At 42.5% G+C, this 27,178-nt stretch overlaps 1 protein-coding gene across 1 annotated transcript in view; it reads left to right on the forward strand.

The window, feature by feature from the left end:
- CCDC178 (coiled-coil domain containing 178) overlaps positions 1–27,178 on the forward strand; it is a 364,864-nt gene that overhangs the window by 248,975 nt on the left and 88,711 nt on the right. The window contains 1 exon segment of the mRNA XM_048840566.2: positions 4,040–4,189. Within this exon segment, the coding sequence (XP_048696523.2) occupies positions 4,040–4,189 (150 nt within the window).

Here is a 27,178-nt window from a genome sequence, read left to right on the forward strand (position 1 = left end):
ATCAACAGCAGTTAGGGCACTGGTGTGCTGAGATCCCTTATTGTCATTCCGACCAATATTTTATCCTTATTTTCTTGTACTTATCTGTCTGTCTGTATTCATCTGCTGTCTCTTCTCTCATCCTTAGTTTGTAGGCTCTTTGGGGCAGAGACAGTCTTCTTATTCTATGTTTGTACAGCACCTTGCACAATGGAGTTCTGGTTCATGACTAGTGCTCCTAGGTTCTATGCTAATACAAATAAAAAATAACAATAAATTGGAATATTCCATAATGACAGCAACTGCAAGGCTGGGGGGGATTTAATATAACCTTTCTTTGTTTATAAATATAACTGTACATTCTAATGTCATAATTTGTTTCAGTTCTTAATATATTTGAAGTGTTTCATGACTACATCTTTCTGAAATTATATAGTGTTTTTGTGAGCTCTTTCAGTAATAACAAGTATTGCCAAACATATTGTTTTAGTCTTTTATTTTGTCTCTAGTTAAGTTTCAATTCTACACTTAAACCAGAGATTTGGCCTCATTATTATATGTGAAAATATAGCATAACCTCTGCAAAATTATAGCATTTATTCCTTGAGTATAGAATAAGTGTTTTTAGAATTTCCAATGAAATCCATTGATGGAAATTAAATTAATTTAACATTGGGTCCTTAACACTAAATTTTTTAATCAGACCTTTTTTTGGTCCATAATGCTGTCAGTAACAAAATTATATAGGCTCCTTGAACTTTCATAACTGAAAATGCCTTCTTAAATAGAGGATGAAGAAAAAATCTGATTCGCGGGAAGCCGGGATGGGGGTGGGAGGCGGAGAAGCAGAGCGGGGCGGCGCATTCAGGGGCGGAGGCGGAGCGGAGGTGAGATGAGCTGGGGCCGGGCGTGGGGTGGGGATCTGCCGTGGGTGCTCTGCACCCACCAAATTTTCCCCATCGGTGCTCCAGCCCCGGGGAAAATTCACAGAATACCATGAAGAACAGACCCTTTTAAAGATGGTCCTAGATCCTAGCTTTCTCCAGGTACTCAGCCACAAGCTGCCCTAGTGGTTTCTCTACTCTTCACAGCGATGAGCTGGAGCTGGTTCGCACCAGTTCACTAGAACCGGTTGTTAAATTTAGAAGCCCTTTTAGAACCGGTTGTTCCACGAGGGACAACCAGTTCTAAAAGTGCTTCTAAATTTAACCGGCCAAAAGTGACACCTTAGGCGCTGACTCCATGGGTGCTCCAACCCTGGAGCACCCAAGAGGAAAATTTGGTGGGTGCAGAGCACCCACTGGCAGCTCCCCGCCCCACCCCCAGCCCCAGCTCACCTGCGCTCTGCCTCCACCTCCTCCCCTGAACACACCACCCTGCTCTGCTTCTCTGCCCCCACCCCAGGCTTCCCGCGAATCAGCTGTTCACGTGGGAAGCTGGGGCAGGCTGAAAAGCAGGTGGCAGCTTCGCACTGAGGCCCAGGGAGGAGGGAGGTGAGCTGGGGTGGGGGGGGGTGTGAGGAGGGCTGCCTGCGCTGCAGCAGGTAACCCAGGGGGCACGCAGGGGAACCGCTCTGCGCCCCAGCTCACCTCCACCACCCTCGGCCTGAGCGGGAAGTCGCTGCCTGCTTCTCAGCCCTCCCCAGCTTCCCGCTGAACAGCTGATTTGCAGGAAGCTGGGATGGGAGTGGGAGGTGGAGAAGCAGAGCGGGCGGCGCGTTCAGGGGCGGAGGCGAGGTGAGCTGGGGCTGGGTGCGGGGTGGGGAGCTGCCAGTGGGTGCTCTGCACCCACGAAATTTTCCCAGTGGGTGCTCCAGTCCCAGAGCACCCAGGGAGTCGGTGCCTAAGGTGCCACTTTTGATGTGATCAGTGGGGGGAACGGCCGCTCCCCCCCCAGCTACGCTCCCGCGCTCTTAGGAGCCTGAGGAACCTGCCGACGCTTCCTGGGAGCTGCCCTAGGTAAGCACCATCGGGACTCCCCACCTCGCTCCCTGGCAGGTCCCTCTGGCTCTTAGGGTGGGGTGGGCACCCACTACAGTGGCCCACGAGACCCTCCTGCCCGGTTCTGGGTGCAGTCAGGGGACAAGGGAGGGGGGTGGATGGGGCAGGGGTCCTGGGGGGGGCGTCAAGGAACGCGGGAGGTTGGATGGGGCAGGAGTCCCGGGGGGCGGGGATGGGCAACAACCCCCTCGTGGGGTGAGGAGGGAACCAGTTGTTAAGATTTTGGCAGCTCATCACTGACTCTTCACTGCATAGGGGTCCACCATCTTCCCTAAGGGCAGCTAGGCTTTGGTATTTTGGGGAAACAGTTGTAGGCAGTGGCCTTTCGAAAGAGGGCATTGTAACTGAGGGCAGCTTGTGGCCTCAGGGCAGGTCTACACTACCGCAAAAGTCCATATAACTTATGTCACTCAGAGGTGTGAAAAAGTCCTCCCTCTCCAAGTGACATATGTTTTGCGCTGTCCATACCAGTGCTATGTCGGTAGGAGACTCTCTTCCACCAACATAGCTTCCGCTTCTCACTGAGGGGGAGTAATTATGCTGACGGGAGATCACTCTCCTGTCAACATCGCGTATCTGGTGAAGAAGTGCAGCTGTGCTGATGTAGTGCTGTAGCATAGATTTGTCCTCATTCGAATTGAGAACAATAGGAGATGGTAGCCACTTCAAAAGGTCAATTCTTCATGAAATTGCCTGTAATAGAACATTATTCACTACCATCTGCTGAAGAAGAAACTTCCAGTTGTAAGGAATTGACAAAAAATTATCATTAATCCTATTTTTTTTAAATTCTTTGTTGCACCAGATCTGCTTAACAGGGAAGGCAAGAAAGAGGGGGAAACTAGTTGTGTACGCATGTGTGTGTGAAGGAGAGACCAAGAGAATGTGGGTGACAGAAGGGAGGAACTGGGATGCATGAGCAGAAGGGAATGTGGCTGATGTAGGGGAGGGAGAATGTGGGGCATGATAGAGGGATGTGTGTATGCCAGGTTATGCAGGGGAAGTGCAGAAGGCAGAGGGAGTTTCATGGTGAATATGCATGCAGTTGAATGCACAGGGAAGGGGAGTTTAATGTGTTTGTGCAAGGGAAGATGGAGGCTAAGAGGAGGCTGATGGGGTGCACGCTGGTTGCTTTGCACAGCTCTAGCAATGCAAAGGTGCTTTAAACCCAGTTTAATTGCCCAGTATGCTCTGGCAATTTTGTGCTGCTCCGGACTGGAGTAAAGTAGCCCGAGTATATTGATGAATCTGGCCACAGAACTTAAAATTAAAATAGTTACTTAAGAGTGATACTTCACATATTCAAAGCATTAGAAACATTACATGATAACATTCACTTCTCTTGTTCAGGGTTTATTTATTAAAATAACAAAAAAGAAATTCCCAGAGAAAAACTAAGTTAAAATGGAGTTACTATATAGAGTGTATATAATTAATTTAAGGTTAAATACACTACAGGGATGATGTGAAATTCAAAGTTAATGTTAAACTTAAAAGAAATCCAAACATGTTAAGTTATTGAACTACATATTAGAGCACACCAAAAGCCTTAACTCTGCCCTGTAGAAGAGAAAAATTCAGATGTGCCTTTAAAAATCAGTTCAGTCTAATCTGGGACTAGAAATACTACAATACTTTAATCATAAATATATGGCAATTGCATAGTATCACTCAGCCTAGTGAGAACACTGAAAAGTAAAATCATTATAGGGAAGCGTTTGACATTCTGTAGAAACTAAGGAAATGTACATTATCTTTTTTGGCAGAAAGAGAGTTTATGAAATAGCACAGAAAGTCAGTAGTTGCTATTTTAGCTATTTTTAACATTGTTTTGTGGGCAGAACATTTATTAATAATTTGAACCTATGACATAAATGCACTGTGTGAAATCCTGACTCCATTAAATTCAATGAGAGTTTGCCATTGACTTCACTGGGATCAGGATTTCACCCACTGTGTGTATATTGTATAAATGTGCATAACTGATAAAAGTTAAGAAAAATGTTATAGTTATAAGCAGATATCTTTCAATAAGTGTAATCCGTAACCTTTCTCTTTAGATTACTCTGGAGCAGATGATAAAAGAAAATTTGCGGTTAGCACAAGAGTATCAGATCTTTCAGAAATATTATTTAAATGATAAAGAATATCTTATGGATCTCTATGACGATAGGGTCAAGATGGAAGCTGCAGTTAGAGATCAGCAGCAGGTACAGTACTAATATAATACATTTGCTCGTTAACTAGTGATCTGTTTTCTAAAATTTATTTATTATGGCGACTTAATGAAATTGGATAACCATGCAATCCATGGTCTAAATTCTTGTGATTTCTGGCTGTTGTATGCTGTTTGTATTTTTCATTTGACTTGTATAGGACAGTTTTTGTAAGAAGATGCTATAAGGATATGTAGGGTTTCACTCTAAATAATCCATTTTTGGTACCTTAATTGTATCTATACCTTAGTTCCAGTAATTTCATGTAATTCAGTATTGCAAAGATCATCTTCGTAGTACATCTTTTGTTAGCATGGTCTTTATATAGCATTGGGAGTTTGCTGACATCAACAGCCAAACTAAGGCTACAATTCAGGAAAACACCCATAAGAATCAGAGTACTTGTGGCACCTTAGAGACTAACCAATTTATTTGAGCGTAAGCTTTCGTGAGCTACAGCTCACTTCATCGGATGCATACTGTAGAAAGTGTAGAAGATCTTTTTATACACACAAAGCATGAAAAAATACCTCCCCCCACCCCACTCTCCTGCTGGTAATAGCTTATCTAAAGTGATCACTCTCCTTACAATGTGTATGATAATCAAGTTGGGCCATTTCCAGCACAAATCCAGGGTTTAACAAGAACGTCTGGGTAGGAAAAAACAAGGGGAAATAGGTTACCTTGCATAATGACTTAGCCACTCCCAGTCTCTATTCAAGCCTAAGTTAATTGTATCCAATTTGCAAATGAATTTCAATTCAGCAGTCTCTTGCTGGAGTCTGGATTTGAAGTTTTTTTGTTGTAATATCACAACTTTCATGTCTGTAATCGCGTGACCAGAGAGATTGAAGTGTTCTCCGACTGGTTTATGAATGTTATAATTCTTGACATCTGATTTGTGTCCATTTATTCTTTTACGTAGAGACTGTCCAGTTTGAGCAATGTACATGGCAGAGGGGCATTGCTGGCACATGATGGCATATATCACATTGGTGGATGTGCAGGTGAACGAGCCTCTGCTAGTGTGGCTGATATTATTAGGCCCTGTGATGGTGTCCCCTAAATAGATATGTGGGCACAGTTGGCAATGGGCTTTGTTGCAAGGATAGGTTCCTGGGTTAGTGGTACTGTTGTGTGGTATGTGGTTGCTGGTGAGTATTTGCTTCAAGTTGTGGGGCTGTCTGTAGGCAAGGACTGGCCTGTCTCCCAAAATTTGTGAGAGTGTTGGGTCATCCTTCAGGATAGGTTGTAGATCCTTAATAATGCGTTGGAGAGGTTTTAGTTGGGGGCTGAAGGTGACAGCTAGTGGCGTTCTGTTATTTTCTTTGTTAGGCCTGTCCTGGAGTAGGTGACTTCTGGGAACTCTTCTGGCTCTATCAATCTGTAGAGTAGGGCTGTTAGGGGACGAGAACTGAGGAAGCGTTGTTCTAAATTAGCCATAAAAATGTTGGCATACTGTGGGGCCATGCGGGTACCCATAGCAGTGCCGATGATTTGAAGGTATACATTGTCCCCAAATGTAAAATAGTTATGGGTAAGGACAAAGTCACAAAGTTCAGCCACCTGATGTCAGGTTAGCCGTGACATTATCGGGGATAGTGTTCTTGACGGCTTGTAGTCCATCTTTGTGTGGAATGTTGGTGTAGAGGGCTTCTACATCCATAGTGGCCAGGATGGTGTTATCAGGAAGATCACCGATGGATTGTAGTTTCCTCAGGAAGTCAGTGGTGTCTCGAAGGTAGCTGGGAGTGCTGGTAGCGTAGGGCCTGAGGAGGGAGTCTACATTTCCAGACAATCCTGCTGTCAGGGTGCCAATGCCTGAGATGATAGGGCGCCCAGGATTTCCAGGTTTATGGATCTTGGGTAGTAGATAGAATATCCCAGGTCGGGGTTCCAGGGGTGTGTCTGTGCAGATTTGATCTTGTGCTTTTTCAGGGAGTTTCTTGAGCAGATGGTGTAGTTTCTTTTGGTAACTCTCAGTGGGATCAGAGGGTAATGGCTTGTGGAAAGTGGTGTTGGAGAGCTGCCGAGCAGCCTCTTGTTCATATTCCGACCTATTCATGATGACAACAGCACCTCCTTTGTCAGCCTTTTTGATTATGATGTCAGAGTTGTTTCTGAGGCCGTGGATGGCATTGTGTTCCACACGGCTGAGGTTATGGGGCAAGTGATGCTGCTTTTCCACAATTTCAGCCCGTGCACATCTGCGGAAGCACTCAATGTAGAAGTCCAGTCTGCTGTTTCGACCTTCAGGAGGAGTCCACCTAGAATCCTTCTTTTTGTAGTGTTGGTAGGGAGGTCTCTGTGGATTAGTATGTTGTTCAGAGGTATGTTGGAAATATTCCTTGAGTCGGAGACATCGAAAATAGGATTCTAGGTCACCGCAGAACTGTATCATGTTCGTGGGGGTGGAGGGGCACACATTAGAATACTTCCCTATTCAGGAAATCACTTAAATACAAGCTTAACTTCAAGCACGTGCATAAATCCCATTCCAGTCAGTTAGTAACTGCTTCAATAAATACCCATGATTATGGCATGATGGCAGTTGTTTCATAGTTTAAGGTTGCAACTGAATTTCCATTATAAGTCTGATTTTGCACCAACCACCACCCTTTTCTAATATTGACAAAAAGTCATATCTGCCTCAAAAGCGCTAGGTTCAATCTGAAGCCAAGGAAGAATTTTTCTACAGCATACAAAAACACTTCAGTTTACTGCAATGTGTTTAAAAAAATCAAACAAAAAAGACAGAGGTAGAACCTAGTTTGTTAATCTTCCCTGATGAGATATAGTGCCCAGGACTAAATTTTAATCAACTAAAGTCTCATCTCAAAAGTTCTTAACTTTTGATATATAACATGCTGTGGAACATCAGGGTCAATGATATGTACCACATCAAAGAATGGTTGGAAACCTGTGTTTTCATTTTCTAAGGAAATAGTGTCCATTCATTTTTTTCTAGAGATAGACTTCAAAATGTAAACCAATCCCTGGGATGTCTGTTCAGTGGAAAAAAAGATAAATTTTCTAATATTCTAATTGGATTTTAGGTTTTGGTTTTTTTCTTCTTTCATCTCTTGCATTTTTGAGAGTTAATATGCATTTAAATAACTGTTATGTGGCCACACCCTTAACTTTCCTAAGAATTTTTGGTGGGAAGTCTCATAAACTCAATTCATTTGTGCAAGAATCTCGTCCCAGTATAGTACCATATTAAAAAGCAGGTGAGATTAGTCCACTTCCTCAAAGCATTCTTCTTTACAGGATACTCTGAAAGAATCCAAATTACCTGCTAGACTTCAGTGTCATAAAATGTTTTACAAGCGCCTACATTTTCATCATACAAACACATCAGTTGTGCATTTATTCATCAACTATACGCATTCTGTCACCTATTCATCGCTCGTGTTGAAATTGAATGTGTTCCACTTGTTACTGACAATTGTCAGTAGGCAAGTAATCAGTGTATTCTTGTTGATCTCACAGCCTTCCATTTTTCAATCAGTAAACAGTTTTAAGAGTCAAAATGTAGAGCTAATCACTCTTTAAAGAAGGAGCTAGAGATTTATGATTTATGAAAATGATTAGCAATGAACCATATATATCCAGTGTGTGGCTTACAACTGCTACCTCAACTAGGAATTTTAGGGAAGTCTAGAATTTGACAGTATGCCAGTGCCATTTAACAGAGTACATAAACCAAGAGTTGGAGTTCTATGTAGGATATTAACTTCAGAGAATTATAGTGACTGCTAACTAACTTTCCTTTTTGATAACCTTTAACTTTTCTAAAATGAATAACCTGTCCAACTGTAAAGACAAAATAATCACATCAGCACCAGAAGGAGAATTTTTTCACAAATGATGATAAATGGAGTAAAGATGTTGGACACATATAGGTTCTATAAAAAGGAGACATATTTTCTCAGTTTTTTACTGATAAGTGACTTACAACTGCAACAGAAAATCATTTCTGTAGGAGTGCCAGTGTAATGATTTTTCTAGCTGCTGTACTATGCATATATATCACAATGACATGAACATTTGAGAAGAAAAGAATGTATTCATTTCTCTAAATCTACAGAGCTCTCTTTTCCTTCTATATCTTAGATATATAAGTGACACTCAAAATTAGCAGTCACGTTTTAAAAAATGTTGATTTAAAAGGTAAAGTAGCAATTTTTGCCTTGTTCTGATTCATTTCAACTGGATATGGCATTCACTTACTGCCTTAAACTGTTGAGAAATTGCTGTGTGCTTGTTAACTAGTTGCTTCATTCAACCCCAAACGTGTCTCAATTTCAGTGATGAAGTACTTCCTTTATACCGTGTAGGTCTATATTATGGCTTTGCAAGCCTCTGGACTATGGGTTGGAAAAACATCTGTAGTGCTCCAGCATTGGTGAATAGAGAGGATATGCCTGAAAAATATACCTCCATGGGCATTGAGGAAGCCAGGGATAACGCTTTGGGGAGGCAGTAGGTGGCACAATCTCCACACTACTGCTCACAGCCTCCCTAGATGGCTGGGTGTGGCTTAGCAGGAAGAGAGAATCCTTGCTTTTATGAGTTGCTACCACTAGTGGAAGCACCTGCTGAATGCACTGTGTAGTTGCTTTTTTAGTACTTTGCCTCCTGCTGTCTCCTTCTTCCCAACTCTGCCTCATTACAGTTTTGTTGCCAGTTCTCACAATTTTATTGCAAGTTTTCAATATTTAGTGTTTTTCTTTAAGCCCCAGCTCCTGGGATCAAGTGCTGTAATTAGGTAAGAATCTCTGCTTCTATTTTAAAAAAGAAGATTCTAATGCTCGTGGTTGCATAGAAAAGCTTGAAAATGTGATTTAAGAGAACTCGACATGGTTAAAAACCAGAGGACAAATGTAAAGAACACAAAATTTATTATTTTTAAAATTTCCTAATCTTTAAGTCAATCTTATGATTTTGGGAGCCTGTCTCTTGATTTTCAAATGCTTGGTGTTGGCAGTACTTCTGCTGCAAAGCACTAATGGGAGGAGCCTTACCAAAATATCTGCCTTACAGCTTCTGACGCCCTGCATAATCTTCTAGTGAGAGAGTGAAGAACAGGAAAAGATCTTAGAAAGAGTGAGTATAGGAGAAGGAGGCATTAGTGTAGTGGGTGAAAGACTTGAGGGTGTGAGGAAGGAAGAGCATTCTGGGGCCAAGAGCTATGAATGAAACCCCCTAGAGAGGCAGAGAGATGAGACCCAGGCAAAGGGGAAGGTATGGAGGAGCAGGGAAGGTGAGAGACCGTAGGGTACAGGGATGGCTCTGGAGAAGAAGTCGTTCAGGAACAACTGGGGAAGGGATAAATCAACAGGTTAAGGGTGAGGGAGAACAATGTGAGAGGAGATGGAGAAATGCCAGAGGGGAAGAGAGAAAGAAAGACATGGAAGATAGGGATAGGAAAGGCTCCAGATGGAAGATGAGATGGGGGGTTGTAGGTGAGGAGGAAGAAATGCAAAGGGATTTTCTCAAAAGGGCAGAGGAGGACGCAAACAGAGTCTGTAGGGGAAGAGAGTGATCTCAGAAATGGGAAAAATGTAGATGGCTGGCAAGGAAAGAGAGGGCAGAGGCTACAGTTGTTGGGGGAGATGTCATAGGTAAGACTGTTTTGATGGGGGAGAAGGACACCAGCTGGAAGGAAAAGAACCTGAATGAATAACTGATTTTTCTGTTTGGTGGCTGAACCACAAAATAAAACTAAAAAATTGTTTAGTTTCTAACCAAAATGGAATTTTTTCGGTTTTTCTCACCCAAATGAAAAAAATGAAAAAGTTCATTTAGGTCAAATGCAGATTTGAATCAGCATTTCATTTAGAAAATGTTGATTTGGAATGAAATGTGGAAACTGTTTGTTTCAAAAATGGTGAAACAAAACATTTGGACATTTCCAAAAAATAGTTGTTGTCTTGTTTTTTTCTCTTCCTCCCTCCCGCCCCCCCCCCCAAAAAAAACCCTATTCACTGCATTCAACCAAAATTTGCAAATAGTTTCAGTATCCCGAAAAATACATTTTTCAGACAATTTACTCTAGAGGAGGCACATGTGGGAAAAGACATTCCCATGAGAAAGAAGGGAATGGGAGAGGGAGCGAGAAGGGTTTCAGAAAAGCAGATATGAAGAATGGAAGGAGAGGGAAAAGAAAAGGGGTGTCTCTATGGACAGATTTAGATGAAGGATGGGCAAAAATAAATAGTAGGTTAAATTTAAATATAGTGAGACAGGCAGAGAAGGAAAAAGAAAATTGTTGATCAAATAAATAAAATAAAAAAGTGAGAGACTGTAATGTTTATTTTTATTGTGTAAATTTCATAGAAAGCTTGGTACCAAAATGTAATCTAAAGTACACTATTTGTTTATATATCTGTCTATCTCAGGGGAACTTGGTCCCTTAGGATTAGAAGGGTTTGGGAGACCCATTGTAATGCTGGATAGAGGGCCATCTTCTTGTGTATGCTGGAAGGCAATAATCTGTTTTGGTTTCATGTGTGTATACAATGTTAAACCTGGACTTGTGTGTGTGAGTGTGTGTGTCTGTACATGAACGCATGTGAGAAGAAAATGCAAGGATGTTTGAAACCCTCTGATCTTGGTGCACATTATTACAAAAATTTGCAAATCATTCTCAAAGGTAATTAATCCTAGGGTATTATGAAACAATGAAGCACTGTGTTAAGGATTTAGCCCAGGATTTTCAAAAATAGGGACTTATAAATAAGCTCTTGAATACATATACTTCAAAAGTGCTGGCCAACCAGCACCTCCCATTGACCTTTATTTTTAAAAAAATCATAAGTACTATTTGAAAGTTTTTGAAGTATATCCTCAGTTCAGTGGCAAAGGCATTAAGAGTCTCTTAATGTTCACCAGTAATCTATCTCTCTCTGTTGTTGACATGTAAGGGCAATATGACTTAGATTAACTAGATTAGGTCTAAATTTAAGCTTTCTTTGACATAATTCATTTATCTGACCACTTCTCTAATGTTGAAAGACAGTACTGCTTTAGGGGTGAAGAGGGAGGTTGTTGGACAGCTGCTTTCAGATTTAAAAGTCATAATATTTAGTTTCATTTACAAAAGTAAAATGTCTTTTTATTATATGTGCTTTGGTGTACATATAATCACCAGTGAAAAGCATTTACATTTATCCCGATATCTGAATTCTTCGGACACCATCAAAAATTGCTTAGTGCATGAACAATCTATAACTTAAGCTCCAAGTACCAAATCTAAGAATTATTCAACGGATGGATTCGTTCAGTTGGCCCCTTTTACGTGTTCATCAGCTGCCTAGTAGCACTCCTGCTATGTCCCATGTTCTGGCTTTATTATTTACATATGTCCCACTATTTCTTTATTCTCTTCTGGATAACTTTGGAGATAAGCAGTTGAACTCTGTGACAAAACTCAGCATTTGTTATAAATTCATTCCATTTAATACCCACTATTTTCCTGCGGCTTTTGCTTTCAGAGGCATTTAGGCAACTGTCAGTACCTAAATTTGGTAGATTTCTAGCTTTCATATCCGTATGTTCTTCTTCAAAGAATGTCCCTGTGGGTACTTCACCTTAGGTGTCTTGGCGCCCTGTGCTTGTAATCAGAGATTTGTGGTAGCAGTGCCCAGTTGGGCCGCGCACGTGCCATAGCCATCTCGCACCACTCCGAGCAGTTACATACTGGTGCTCAGCCAACCATCCCCAAGTTCCAGGGCCAGCCCACAATATTTTGGCACCTGAGAAGGGGAACTCAAATGCCTTCTTTCTGTTCTGCTCCTCTCATGGTACTGCTCTGCTACCTACCCCAATAAAGGAGAACTAACCACTTAAAATGCCTTGTTCAAAAATTTTAAGGAACGCTTAACTTTCAAATTCCTGAACAGCAAATGTAACTTTTCTTGTCTGCATAGTAAACACTGGCATTTTTATCTGTTTGAATAATCAAAGTGGTGCTTTCCGTGCCTTCTTGGCTGCAAAGATTTGAACTGCTTCCTGCTGAAGGTCCACAGTCTGAGCCAGCTCATGCTCTATTGAGATGGTTGCAAGGCCGATCAGCCTCTCCTGTGTCATTGTGGAGCGTAGATGTGCTTTTATTAACTTCAGCTTGGAGAAGCTGCATTCTCCACTGGCAGCTGTTACAGGAAGTGTTAGAAGTATGCACAGAGCAACAAAAGCATTTGGAAAGAGGGTGGTCATCTTATTTGTGCATATATATTCCAGAACAGCCTTTGGAGTTGATCCTGCTGAAATGTATCTTGAAAAGGCTTTCTGTTCATCACTTAAATCACTCGCATCAGTATCTCACATGTCATCATGTGTCAACACTGTCTCTAGTGCCCTGCATTGCTGGTGTAGGTCTTCTTCAGGTATAGTGAGGAGTTTTGGAATATCATACAACATCCCAAATATACTGCTGTATTCCTTGAGCTGAATGAAATGTTCTTGCACAATCTAGCACCTGGTTAAAGAATTCAATTTTGAATGGTTGTTTGGGGTCTCTTCTGGGATTATCCCATGCCTCGTAATCAAAATGTTGTCTTCTTCGGTGACTCTTGTATTCTTGAATGGGTGGGAAAATAGCTTCAGTGTGAAGTTCCTCTGCCAACTTCTGTGCACTCTTCAGAACGTTTTGAAATCCCTCATCTGACTGGTAAGACTGTAGGTCTGACTTTGCTTTGTCCAGTTGTGCCATTGCTCCAGATATATCAAGGTCAACACCTTGAAGTCTCTTGCTTACAACATTTATTTCAAACAGTATGTCATGCCACAAAACTAAGCCACACAGAAATTTGAAGTTATGTATGTTTCTGGTGATTCCATTTCCCTCTCCCACTGTTCTCCCACGAACAGTTCCTGTCATAACATTATCCTCCATAATGGCAACTATGGCATCATCTACCTTCCCAATTTGGTGTTTGATAGGCTTTATTGCCTCCACTTGACTTTCCCATCGTGTGGCACTCAGTGGTTTCAGTGTCAGAGAGGATGTTCCCAGATGTTGCTTCAAAATTTGCCATCAGTGAGTTGATGCAGAGAAAAATACATAGATGCTTTGAATTACATTAAAAAATTCAGCAGCCTCACTAGAAGCTGATGCTGCATCACTGATCATCAAGTTCAATGAATGAGAACTGCATGGGACAAAAAAAGCTTGAGGGTTTAACTCTCGGATCCGTGTCTGCACTCCTCTGTTCTTTCCTCTCATGTTGGCACCATTATCGTAGCCCTGACCTCTCATGTCAGCTATCGCAATTCCCGTATCTTCCAGCTTTTTAAGAAGCACATTTGTCATACCAGCTCCTGTAGTATCATCAATGTCAATAAATTCTAGAAAATGCTCTCTGACAGTCACCATTGCAGGGACATTTTCACTAGGTTCTGTTGTTGTTACAAAACGTGCCATTAAAGTCATTTGTTCCGAATGGCTGATGTCAGGTGTGCAGTCCAGAATAACAGAGTAATATCTTGCTGACTTCAGATCTGCCACAATCTTCTGTTTGGCTTTTGTTGCCAGTAACTGTATGATCTCATTTTAAATTGTTTTTCCAAGGTAGTGGTGTGTGTACATTTTTTGGGTGGTGACTCTTCTTAGATGCTCCTGGAGTACAGCATCAAACTCAGCCATCAGCTCCACAATTTTAAGGAAGTTTCCATTGTTCGGCACATACAGCTGATCTGAAATGCCACGCAGTGCTAGGTTTTGGGTAGCAAGCATTCTCACAATGGCAATGAGTTTTTTCAGAACATTTTGCCAGTAAAGAGACTCTGATGCAATCTTCTCTTGATGCTGATCGTCTATGGTGGCTTTTAACCTTAGTCTCATATCAAGCTCTTTCCACCTATGGAATGCTTTCTGGTGATTTGCTGCCTTCTTGTGACATACCAGATTTCGAGCCAGATTTTTCCAGTCCTTTGTTCCTGTAGAACCCAGTGTGGCTGGAACATTAGACTGGAAGAGTGTGCAACAAAAACTGTATGTAGCATTCTGGGTTTTTGAGTACATAAGCCATGGCCTCTCCACTTTGTCACCATTGGGGATTTCATGCCAGTAATGTGTTGGATGGAAACTTCTGTTTTCATTGTCTTTGGGGAACATGAAATTTTTCACTTGCTGTGGCCCATGCAGTAGAGGGAGGTCCCTCAGGCTACTGCTCAAGTGGGTCCACAGTCCTGGATCATCTAGACTTAAGGAACTAAACTCAGTAGCAGCTGTTTCTTGCGCCTCTACCACACTCTTCTCTGATCTACACTTTTCTTCAGGAATGTGCATGGTTACATCCATTTGAGCAGTAGCTGCCAGGTCACCTGCACTCTGACTAACTGGAAGATCAGGCATCTCCTCATCACTCACATCCTCACTGGGGCCGGAAGGCTCACCGTGAACATTTGTGTCTATGTATCTCAGGAGAGCTCCTTCCTGCTTAGATAGAAAAGCTTCCTTTGCTTTCTTTCTTTTTCTGAATGCTGCCCCTGAGGGGCGTTTTCTTCTTTCTTTCATGATTGCTGTTCTGTGCCAGCTATAGTGGCTCTCAACACTCAATTGAAGGGGACAAAAAAGCAGGCTGGTAAGCAGGGCCTGAGTGAGGGAAGATATCAGTGTCTTAAAGGCCTAACTGGCTCCTACTACTTCAGTTGACTGCCTGTTCTCCTCAAGTGGGTTCAGGGAAGCGGCAGGAAACAGGAAGCTCCCTGAGAAGCTGGCGTTAAATCAGTCCAGGCTTCTGGGGGTGCTAGAAAGGTACATAAGAGGCTCCTCCTCCTCCTCTCTCCCTGCAGCTCCTGCTGCTTTCTGTTATTCCTTCTCACCTCTTCTCCTGCCTGTCTGTTATGTCTCTTGTGCCCTCCTTCCTCCAGCACAGCACTCTGCCATCTCTGTGCATCTAGAGCAGAGAGACTACATATGCACCAGCAGCAGACACAATTTTCTACACTCTGGGTCCTAGTGGCTCCCCTCCACAGTCTGGCACCTGAGGTGGCCGCCTCAGTTCACCTCATGGTAAGGCCAGCCCTGCCCAGTTCCTTCTCTACCGCCTTTCACTTGAGTCGAAGTGATCAGCAGCGCCCTCTCTTACATCAGATAAGATTTATTGTAGTTAGTTCATAGTGATAGTGTTAGCTTAGTTGTAGTTAGTTTTTCCTATCTATTGCCTCACTTTATTTTCTTAAATTTCTTAAATTAAAAACAATTTACCATTCCGTTCTACCCCTGCCTCTCTGGCAGGCATACAGCCTTTGCCTCAACATGGTTTACCCCTTATTTTTCTCTGAGACCGGCTCTCTCAGGCATGCCCGGCTTACCGGGCTTTAAACACTGCCTGACTTGCAAACTATCCATACCTGTTTCTGACGTCCACACTCAGTGTGTCCACACTATAGAAAAGTCCAGGTCACCCCCTGGCCAACGATCATAAATGGCAGCCTGTGACAGGGACTCCACTTCAACATTGGCTGCCAACGAGCCTGCTTCTAGAAAGGCTACAAAAAAGCAAGCACAGACATCCCAGCACCGATAATAGCCTAAACGAAAGTGATCTCCAACAGAAAAATCTGCCCCAGTACCGATAGCACTGAGAGTGTCGGACTGCGAGGCACTGGGAATGTCCAGCACCAAGAGTTCCCGAAGAACTAAAGACCCTGTGTGGGCAGGTTCTAATGGAGGTTCACATAGCAAAGTGAAACCTTTCAGCTCAGCGCCCACGGAGCCGAAGATTATCTCAGCACCAAGCTGTACAATGGTGCCACTTGCTATAGCAATGCTGCACAGCTCTAAATCCTCAACACCGGCAGCTTCAACTCAGGCTCCTGGGCTGTCCACCATGCTGTCCCCAGCACTGAGCCTCACGGTACAGCAGCAGTTCATGAGATACACGGACCTGGTAATGGCTTCAACACCTGAGTCGCCTCTATGTGGCATTGAGGGTACCCCATACAGATCGGTACATACCCAGCCGACTGGTCCCTGCAGATCAGCTCCCCCCACCTCCATCTCCAGTGATGAGGAACAAGAGGATGAGGATGATGCAGTGATATATACCCCTCATCATTCCTCATCAAAGCTAGGACCATTTCATCACCAACCACCTGCAGATATACGAGGATGGTATGGTCACCCATGGGCAGCGCCCTCCATACCATTTCCACCTAACAGTTCATACTGGGATCTATGGGCAATGTATAGGGCCCAAAACCACAGGCCACCTAGCCCACCTAGATCCAGAACAGCCCAGTCCCCTTCATCTACTGCCCTGGCACCCTCTGAAACACAAGAGGAAGACACTGAGGATCTTGAGGACACAGCTGAACATGACACTTTGGTGCCTACTCACCTCTCATCTTCGTTGCCAGATGAAACCATAATTCCTTCACCTCCTACTACGGGGGATGATTTCAAATCCTTTGAGGACCTCTTCAAAGGGGTTGCTGAATCCATAGACATTTTGCTGGCATCAGAAGCCCAACATAAGCTCACGGACATATTCCAGGCATCCCCATCGGCAAAGATAGCCTTGCCGATAAATGATGCTATTATGGAGCCTGCAAAATCATCTGGCAGACTCCAGCTACTGCACCACCGTCATGTAAGAGGTCTGACAAAAAATATTATGTGCCAGCAAAAGGAACTGAATTTTTATTCACGCACCCTGAACCAAACTCCTTAGTGGTGAAGGTGGTCAATCAAAGCGTGAAACAACACCAGTCCCAAACGACCCCAAATGGTAACAATTGGAAAAGGCTAGACCTTCTGGAGCAGAAAGCCTATTCCTCAGCTATGCTTAGGTTCCGCATAGCTAATTATTCGGCCCTACTGACTAAATATACACAATCTGTTCTCCAAAATGTCAACCTTTATTGAAAATTTGCCAGATGACAAAAAAGAAGAATACAAAGCAAACATTTCTGAAGGGTCTCTTATTGTCAGGACAGCCCTCCAGGCTTTCCTTGACTCTGCAGATATAGCAGCACGACCCATTGCTATATACATTGTCATGCGCTGTGCATCCTGGCTCCATCTCTCTGGATTCCCAAGGGAGGTCCAGGCAATGGTTGAGGACTTCTCCTTTGAAGGACAAAAATTATTTGCAGACAAAACCGATGTCTCACTACACACCCTAAAGGACTCAAGGGCGACCTTGAAAACCCTTGGCATTTACATACCTACTAACAAAAAGAAATGGAGCAGGTTTTACAATCAGAGATTCCGGTCTACACCATACTCCCAGCCTCAAAGACAGTGCGACCAATGGCATAAACAAAAACAGAACAGACATCGGCAGAACCAAGATCAACCTTCGACGTCTCAACCATCCACCTCCAGACAATAATTTTGAAGGTGTGGTTGAGGGCACGAGACCTCCACACTCTCTCTGATTCCGGAACCAGAAATGGTCCCTCGCCCATTCGGAGACCGTCTGTCACCATACTACCCAGCCTGGAACACCATCACGACAGACAAATGGGTTTTAGAGATTATTCAGAAGGGATACGCCATCCTCTTTATTTCTATCCCACCTACCCACCCCTTCCCCATCCCTCATCAGGGACCCCACTCACGAGCACCTGTTACAACAGGAAATAAACCACCTCGTACAATTAGGTGCTGTGGTACCCAAACCATCACAGCACAGGGGGAGAGGTTTCTATTCCCTTTACTTTCTAACTCAGAAAAAGACTGGTGAGTGGAGACACATCCTGGATTTACAAAAACTCAACAAATTCATAAGAACACAAAGTTTCAAAATGGTGATTCTAACCCCAATAATTCTGGCATTAGAGAAAGGAGATTGTCTCTCAGCCCTTGACCTCCAGGATGCTTATTATCATATTACCATTCATCTGTCACACAGAAGATTCCTGAGATTCACCCTAGGAAAACAGAATTTCCAGTACAGAATACTACCCTTCGGCTTTTCCACTGCCCCAAAAGTTTTTTCCAAGATTCTCGCTGTCGTTGCAGCTCACCTCCACAGACAAGGAGTGATGATATTTCCATACTTAGACGACTGCCTGATAAGAGCACCAATGCAGCAAGAAGCAATAAACACCACGCAGAGTATGATAACCCTGTTCACAGACATAGGGTTGCAAATAAATGTTCAGAAGTTCACACTGGTTCCTGTCCAAAAGTTGAAATTCATGGGAGCCTTCCTCGATTGTCTCACAGCAACTGCAATGTTACCCCAACAACGCTTCCTCACTCTAGTCAACCTAATTTCAATGGTGATAGACAGCCCACAAACATCTGCCCGAACATGCTTACAACTCTTGGGACATATGTTGGCAAAAACATTTTATGTAAAACATGCCAGACTCCACATAAGATGCTTGCAGACCTGGCTTCGAACAGTGTTTATACCACACAGACGCTCTCTCAACAGATGCCTCACAATGCCACTCACTAACATTATGGACACAATCACAGAACGTCTTCTCAGGAGTCCCTTTCCAACAATAAGCTCCAACCATGACAATCACAACAGACACTTCCCTAGTAGGCTAGGGGGCACATCTACGCAGCAATACTATCCTAGGCCGCTAGTCTCCAGCAGAGTCCAACCTGCACATAAACTTCTTGGAGCTAAGGGCAGTCCAAAATGCATGTGAGCACTTTCTCCCTTTAATCAAGAACAATGCCATCGAGATCCTCACGGACAGTATAGCATGTATGTTTACTATAAACCGCCAAAGGGGAGCACAATCATACTCCCTATGTACAGTGGCAATACACCTTTGGAACTGGTGCATCACCAACAACATAGAGATATTAGCATCCTATTTGCTGGGATGTCAGAATACAACAGCGGCTCTACTAAGCAGGGATTTTGCACAAGCCCACGAGTGGGAGATGGATCCTGGAATTCTCAAATCCATATTCAAACTATGGGAGTTCCCCACTATAGGTCTATTTGCAACAACTCAGAACACCAAGTGCCCACAATATTGCTCTTGGGCCAGATTGTGACACCACTCCCTAGGTGACGCTCTCCTCGTAATATGAGAGGTGCCACTGATGTAAGCATTTCGCATGACACCTCTCCTAAGCTAAGTCATTCACAAGATCAGTCAGGACAAATCCAGGGTCATTCTCATTGCACCCACATGGCCCAGACAAACATGGTTCCCATACCTGCGCCAGATGGCAGTGAAACCACCTCAAACCCTTCCCTTAATGCCTCACCTTCTGTCACAAGATACGGGATCCATCACCCCAACCTTGCAGTACTCCACATCAAGACCTGGTTACTCCATGGCTGATGGGGGGTCAAGAAGGACTGTTCTAAGGAAGTGAAAGATATATTACTGAACAGTCAGAGACTAAGCACAAGAAAGACATATATCCATAAGTGGAAACGATTCTGCACGTGGTGCCAGGACAAACAGATCTTTCCACAGTTGGCCCCCCTACCGAGAATCCTCGACTATATACTGGGACTTAAAAGATCAGGGCTATTCCCCAAGCTCCATCAGAGTACACTTGGCTGCCATTACTTTCCTCCACAACAGGGAAGCACCAAGACACCCAAAGTGGAGCACCCACAGGGACAACCATCTCGAAGAACCTCAGTTACTGCACAAGGTGAATAACCCTCTCTTAAGGTGGAAATAATATTTGAGTTGAAGATTCATAGTTTGATCTTTAAACTGTAGATTTTCAGTGGCTAAATCTTGTGTAAACTGGTGACTGCAGCTGCTGCCTTTGTGACATTATTTCCTTCTGGATATCCCCACTAGTTTGCACATAGCTGCCAAGGTTTGTGAATTGACTCATCTCTTGCATTTCTTTGCCTTCTAACATAATGCTTAAGTTGGGAGTTTCTGGGGTCTCATTAATAACAGGAGAGGTGAGAGAATGCAGTCTTGTTTAACACCAGTGTCTATGTTAAACCATTTGCTTTAGGCTGCATTTATTTTATCTGTGCAAGCTGCACCTTGATATAATGTTTTGACAATGTAAATTATTTCTATTGGCATAATAGCCTTTATTTAAAGACATGGATCTTTAAATATATTGTTATAATTGTGTTACAATTCAGTCACAGTATTCATCCTCATATTAATGTTTTGATATCATTGTGCAGACATTTAGCAGGAATTTTAGGAGGGTGTTTTGTTGCTTTCTGTTTCCTCTTCAGCTTTTTGAGTTACTGACACATTATTGCAGTAAAACATATGTAGGGTCAATTCATGCTGAATAGTTATTAGAAACCATGATAACAAAAGTCATTACATTGCAGTTCAGTTTTGACAGTAAAATTTCTGCAACATTATCACAAATCCTCACGCATTAGTGCAATGATCCTTACTATAGTTTCATATTAGAATCAAAAGACTGCTGTAGCATGCTTGATACAAAAAGTCATACAAGTCAAGAGAACTTCTTTTGTGCTTTTTCAGATAACATTTTTTCTCTCACACATAGGTACCTCACTCAGAGCTCTTTGAGTCCTTTGCCTCTAATACTTCGCTCATCTGTAATATAAAAACCAATTTTCTTTAAATAACATCTGTCTTGATTTGAAAGACCAAAAGAACAATGTGGTAAATCTGATAACTGTGCCTGAGTTGTCTCTTATTTCTGCAGTTAATCTGTTCTAATTTTACTGACATTTCACTCATTGCCCTACTGCTTATTGTTACCATATAAACAATAATTAGAATTTTTACCTGCATATGATATTTCTGCTTATCCATTTCACCTATCTGAAATTCTTAAATTGTCCCATGTCCTCACAAAAGCATAAATCAGATTACAGCAAAAACTTTGGAATTATGGATGTTAAATTCGATTTTTGCCCTTCTCCAAAAGCATAGTCATTTCCATAGCAAATAGAAATAAAGGATGTTGGAGAGAGCCTTAAAGATATTAAACAAATAAGCTATTGAAAGTTCCTACTCCTAAATGCAAAAGCAGTCGAAACTGAGCAAGTGGTGGCTAAAAAAGTTATTATAAGAGTAATACTAGTACTGTTACCTCTTTTTGACGCAAGCAGCTAGACAATTTTGGGGGTCTTGCAGGTGGTTTTGGTTAGGAGAAATTGATGATGGAATCAGGTATTTCTTCGATGCAATCCTGTTTATTTGCAAAGTACGTATAAAGTCCTGTTTCCTTGAACACAGTGGGAATGACACGTTTTTCGTTTTTTTACTCACAGTTCCAAGCCTCTTTCAGCCAGCACTTTACACAAAAGCTCTTTTTGTTACCTTTTTCTTAGTCACACTACCAGGGATTCTCTGGCTGTGCCTGAGGTTCCCTTGCTCCTCTCTCTCTCTTTCTCTCTCTCTCTCTCTCTCTCACTCGCACACGTGCACACACATACACACATAAGCAAATCAATCTCCCACCCCTGCATATACATATAGCCCACAGTGAATCCCTTCCATCTACATAGTTTAGATTTCTGATCAACCTAACTGGTGTCTGTATTTTGTGTGGTGGCTCCTATTGTTTCAGCTATCTATTCCATAAAGGAATTCAATTGCTTGTTACATTTATCCTGAATGAAGGGCAGCTGTCATAGCCACTAACTTCTATAAGGTTTCATCCAACCCCCAGCATAGCAGTACTAACAAATTTGTTAGAGTCATGGAAAAAACCCTAAAATATATCAGTAATATCAAGGAAGATCATGCCAGACTAGTATATAAACAGAGCAATCATTTACAGATTAAAGTTCTAATATTTGCAATTTAGATCCACTCGTATAGCAGTTTCATACAGAGAGAAGATTTGAATGGTGGAGTTTGCTCAGGAAAAAATCTCAATATCCTAGGGACAAGTGATTGTCTATTGAATCAAAGATATCAATCCTACATAATGTCCTAGAGTAGGAGAACAAGAATGTGACTTTGCAATTCTTCTTTAGAAGCTCTCCCTCTCACTGGCCAAGGCATGGCCATGGCCTTAGTTAAATGACTCTTTATGTAGACATGAGAAAACATGTAGCCATTTCAGTTGTAGAACACAAAGAATGGAGTTAGAATGTCACCTCAGTGATCGCTTTTGCAGGAATATTTGAAAGTAGGAAAAAAATGACTTACCATAGTAGGTATAGTTTTCTAAGATTTTTACCCATATAAATCTACAGTCATGAGATTAATGCACCCCTGAGATGCAAGCTTGATTATCCTAGAAAGCAGTGCCCATTGGAGCCATCCTCACAAGTTCCCTAAACCTCTTCCCTCATGCAGGGTTCCAAAAACTAAAAAAGGGAGTCGTCCCAAGTTCCCAACTAGCACTGGTTGGAAATATTTCAACAAAACATTTTTTCATTGTAATTTGCCTATTTGTCAAAACTGAAAAACTTTGTGGAAACAAATTTCAAAACCTCCCTGGTTCCCTGCCAGCTCACCCACCTGGCTCCTCATCAGCCCACTTGGGAGACTTCTGAGGGCCGCAGGGCTTCCAGGTTCATGGATCCTGGAACAGCCCACCATGTGGACATCTCCAAAGCCAGGGTTCTAAGGCTTCAAGGGACTGCAGCTCTGGAGCACAGCTCTGCCATGCAGACTGACTCAGGTCAGAGTCAGAGAGACCAGAACTTCCAGACTGCCAAGCCAGCTGGCCAAGTCCCAAAGTAGCTGACTTCACTGACTGCTGTGAGTCAGGCAAACTGGGAAGCAAGGTGGACTGGGATTTGGGCAGCTGTGTCAGCCCCAGCTCCCAGGCACCTCAGCAAATTGCCATGTGGACTGAAGGGAAGCTGGGAGTCATGGAGCTTGGGAGCCAGTGTTTCCTGGTTCCCTCTCAGCCCAGCAGGTTGAGTGAAGGAGAGTCAGGAGTCTTAGAACTTGGAAGCCAGCACTTCCAGGGCTTTCCATCATCCTGTCAGGTGGAGTACCAAGAACCCAGGACTTCCCCGCTCCCCCTCATCTCACCAGATGGGCTGCCATGAAGACAGGGATCCTGGAAGCTCTGTCAGTGAAACTGTCAGTTTCAGTCAGCAGCTGCCAGGAATCCCAGGGAGCGCACTTTGTTTTGGAAACACCACATTTTGGTGTTTCTGAAACAAAGTATTATGACATTTCAGTTCTGCAAACATTTTCAAGTTTTTGGCTTTTTGTCCCAATTCAGGATCAAAAATTTTCACTGAACTGAAATTCAGTTTCCTAGTTAGTTCTAGTCCCAACCACTCTTCAGTAGACAGTAGACTACTGTGACTGCACACAGTTTTTAATATTGTGTTATCACTAAATCTAGCCACACTTGACATTGATGTCAATGCAATTTGTGAAATAAGTTAAGAAAAGTGGTATTTATTGACTCTTGATTGTATTCATATTTTCCACTCTGAAGTGTTACTTTTTATTGATGTGCTCTTTCATTTTCCTCAGATAATTTTCATTCTGTTTCAACCACTCTCCATAATTCTGTTTTTTAAACTAGTCTATTCTGTGGTAACTACCATATGCAGTTTTGAAATTCAGATAAATTGCAGTAACTAAGTCATTCCTTGGCCACCAGAACATTCATGTACTTTCAGATTCAAGCTAATTTCTCAAGGGTACTTCATTTTTAGTGGATAGATGCTGACTGTCAGTTACTAAATGTTTTGTAATCTTACCATATATTATTAGTTCTAGTATTATCCCTACAAATGAAGTCAGGCTTATACTAAAGGCTTGCAGTTTCCTGAATAACTCGATCTGTCTTGACATATTCCTGAAAGTTCATCTTGTTTGTCCAGATGACTACAGAATCTGTAGAACCAAACGTTTTAGGTTGATAGTTAAAGATAATAGAATTATGCTCAGGAATTCTTAGTCATTACGTAGCACATTCCCTTGTGACATTTTTTATTAAATCAAAAAAAGGTTACATTTGGAAACAACTTCTGTGAGTGTAGGCATTGTAATAATGTGTCACCTGTCTGATGTCAGAGACAGCAACCACCTCCATTTTCACTTGCTGACTGGGTATCATAGAATCATAGAATCATAGAATATAAGGGTTGGAAGGGACCCCAGAAGGTCATCTAGTCCAACCCCCTGCTCGAAGCAGGACCAATTCCCAGTTAAATCATCCCAGCCAGGGCTTTGTCAAGCCTGACCTTAAAAACCTCTAAGGAAGGAGATTCTACCACCTCCCTAGGTAACGCATTCCAGTGTTTCACCACCCTCTTAGTGAAAAAGTTTTTCCTAATATCCAATCTAAACCTCCCCCACTGCAGCTTGAGACCATTACTCCTCGTTCTGTCATCTGCTACCATTGAGAACAGTCTAGAGCCATCCTCTTTGGAACCCCCTTTCAGGTAGTTGAAAGCAGCTATCAAATCCCCCCTCATTCTTCTCTTCTGCAGGCTAAACAATCCCAGCTCCCTCAGCCTCTCCTCATAACTCATGTGTTCCAGACCCCTAATCATTTTTGTTGCCCTTCGCTGGACTCTCTCCAATTTATCCACATCCTTCTTGAAGTGTGGGGCCCAAAACTGGACACAGTACTCCAGATGAGGCCTCACCAATGTCGAATAGAGGGGAACGATCACGTCCCTCGATCTGCTCGCTATGCCCCTACTTATACATCCCAAAATGCCATTGGCCTTCTTGGCAACAAGGGCACACTGCTGACTCATATCCAGCTTCTCGTCCACTGTCACCCCTAGGTCCTTTTCCGCAGAACTGCTGCCTAGCCATTCGGTTCCTAGTCTGTAGCTGTGCATTGGGTTCTTCCGTCCTAAGTGCAGGACCCTGCACTTATCCTTATTGAACCTCATCAGATTTCTTTTGGCCCAATCCTCCAATTTATCTAGGTCCTTCTGTATCCTATCCCTCCCCTCCAGCGTATCTACCACTCCTCCCAGTTTAGTATCATCCGCAAATTTGCTGAGAGTGCAATCCACACCATCCTCCAGATCATTTATGAAGATATTGAACAAAACCGGCCCCAGGACCGACCCTTGGGGCACTCCACTTGATACTGGCTGCCAACTAGACATGGAGCCATTGATCACTACCCATTGAGCCCGACAATCTAGCCAGCTTTCTACCCACCTTGTAGTGCATTCATCCAGCCCATACTTCCTTAACTTGCTGACAAGAATACTGTGGGAGACCGTGTCAAAAGCTTTGCTAAAGTCAAGAAACAATATATCCACTGCTTTCCCTTCATCCACAGAACCAGTAATCTCATCATAGAAGGCGATTAGATTAGTCAGGCATGACCTTCCCTTGGTGAATCCATGCTGGCTGTTCCTGATCACTTTCCTCTCATGCAAGTGCTTCATTTAGATGGTAGTTTAGCCATCTAGCTGAATCCAAACACTCTACTCTTTCTAGGATAACAAAAATCAAAAACTAAGTTTAAACTAAACCTTCTCTGGGTTCAAGACTTCTCACTGGGACATATGTCTAATTTCCGCCTTGGCGTGGCGGGGAGGTGATCGGGAGCTATGTCCCATCTTCTACTGGAAACTCCAGTGCTGGGCAATGGAAGGAAACAAAAACCTACTGTTTCCTCAGATCCAAGCTGCGTGTTTGCCCAAGGCCTCTTTCTTCACCTTGCTCATAAAAAATCTTCTACCTCTCCAGGGTTCTGAGACAACAGTACAAAGAAGGCAACAAAGTCCCATAATATACCAATTATCCTCTCTGTGAAGGATCCTTCCTCTTGGTTGTGTGGCTTCTTCCACAGCCCTTTGGTGGGTAGACCACAAGTAGCACCTGCTTTCTCTCTCTCTTTCTCTTTTTCTATAAAGAGACTCTCACAGATCCTACTTCCTTCAGATCTCTCTGTTATTAGGACTGGGTGGTTTATTTATAACTCTGTCCCCTTTCCCAGCATTCTTTGCTGTAGCCTATGAATCTTGTGCTTCTTCTGGGAACTATGGTACCAGAATGTCTTTTTCCTCTGTTGCAGTCAGGAACATGACAGCTAGACTTTAAACTGCTGTCAAAGGACTAGCTTGCTCTGGTGACAGGCTTAGAAAACAGCTCATCCAGTATGCTGAAATAGCTATTTCCAGTTCCAAAGTAGCAAGGTCTAAAACTAAATCTATAAAATTTGCAAAGGATCTTTTTGTGATCAGGTTAAGCTAAAACTTAGTCAGTAAATAAAAATTCAACACAGATTTCTGACTATGTAGTTTAACTTAGTAAAATCATACCTTTCATTTTCCATACCTCTTATTCTAGTCATCTAGATTTTAATTTCATTCAGATATAGAGGCGGAAAGGTCTAACTTCGGCATAGTAACCTGAAAGACAAAAGCACATAGTTTGAAAAATACAAGAATTGGCTCATTGTCCCTTGAACTGAGATATCAATTAGTCTGCTCAATAGGTTGTTGACCTTGGTATTTTTTAAGGGCACATGGTTAAATGTTACACACAAATCTGAAACTTGTCTTTGGGTTTGAATCTTGTCATTAAACATGTCTTTGGAGAACTGCTTCCTTGAGCAACCATTTTCTAGAAGGGTATTTGGGGACTGAGGTAGCTATTTAATAAAATCAAGGAAGAATTCCATATAATAGATTGCTATATTTTTGTCCATGAATTCAGGACTAAAAATTAGGTTCTGAATGTATCTAAGATATTTTGAAAATTTTGTTAGAAAAAATTTAACCAAGAAAATTAGTCATCTATTTGGACAGCAATTAGCACAGTGAATTTGAGATTATTAGACATAATTTAATCGGCACAGGGTCATCTTAAATAATGGATTTGCACAGGAGTCATTAAGAGCCTTCAGAACCTTCATTGCTAGTTCTGACGTGTGAAATGGCAAGAACCCAGCTTGATTCTCAGAATCCCAGCTGTATTTAGTTATCAAAAACATGTACATCTTTTTACCTGTAAATTCAGTACATTTGATACCAAAAGAACTAAATGATGATAGACGTGTCATGTCATTTTTCAGGGAAATACTTCTTTTAGCATCAGTCAAGGAGTGTCCATTTGTAGGGTGAGTCAGACTGTAGTTCTGTAAACTGAAGGAAGCCTCACTCACTATGAAGTTTTAAAAAT

This window comes from Caretta caretta, chromosome 2 (assembly GCF_965140235.1).
Source record: "Caretta caretta isolate rCarCar2 chromosome 2, rCarCar1.hap1, whole genome shotgun sequence".
Taxonomy (NCBI): domain Eukaryota; kingdom Metazoa; phylum Chordata; order Testudines; family Cheloniidae; genus Caretta; species Caretta caretta.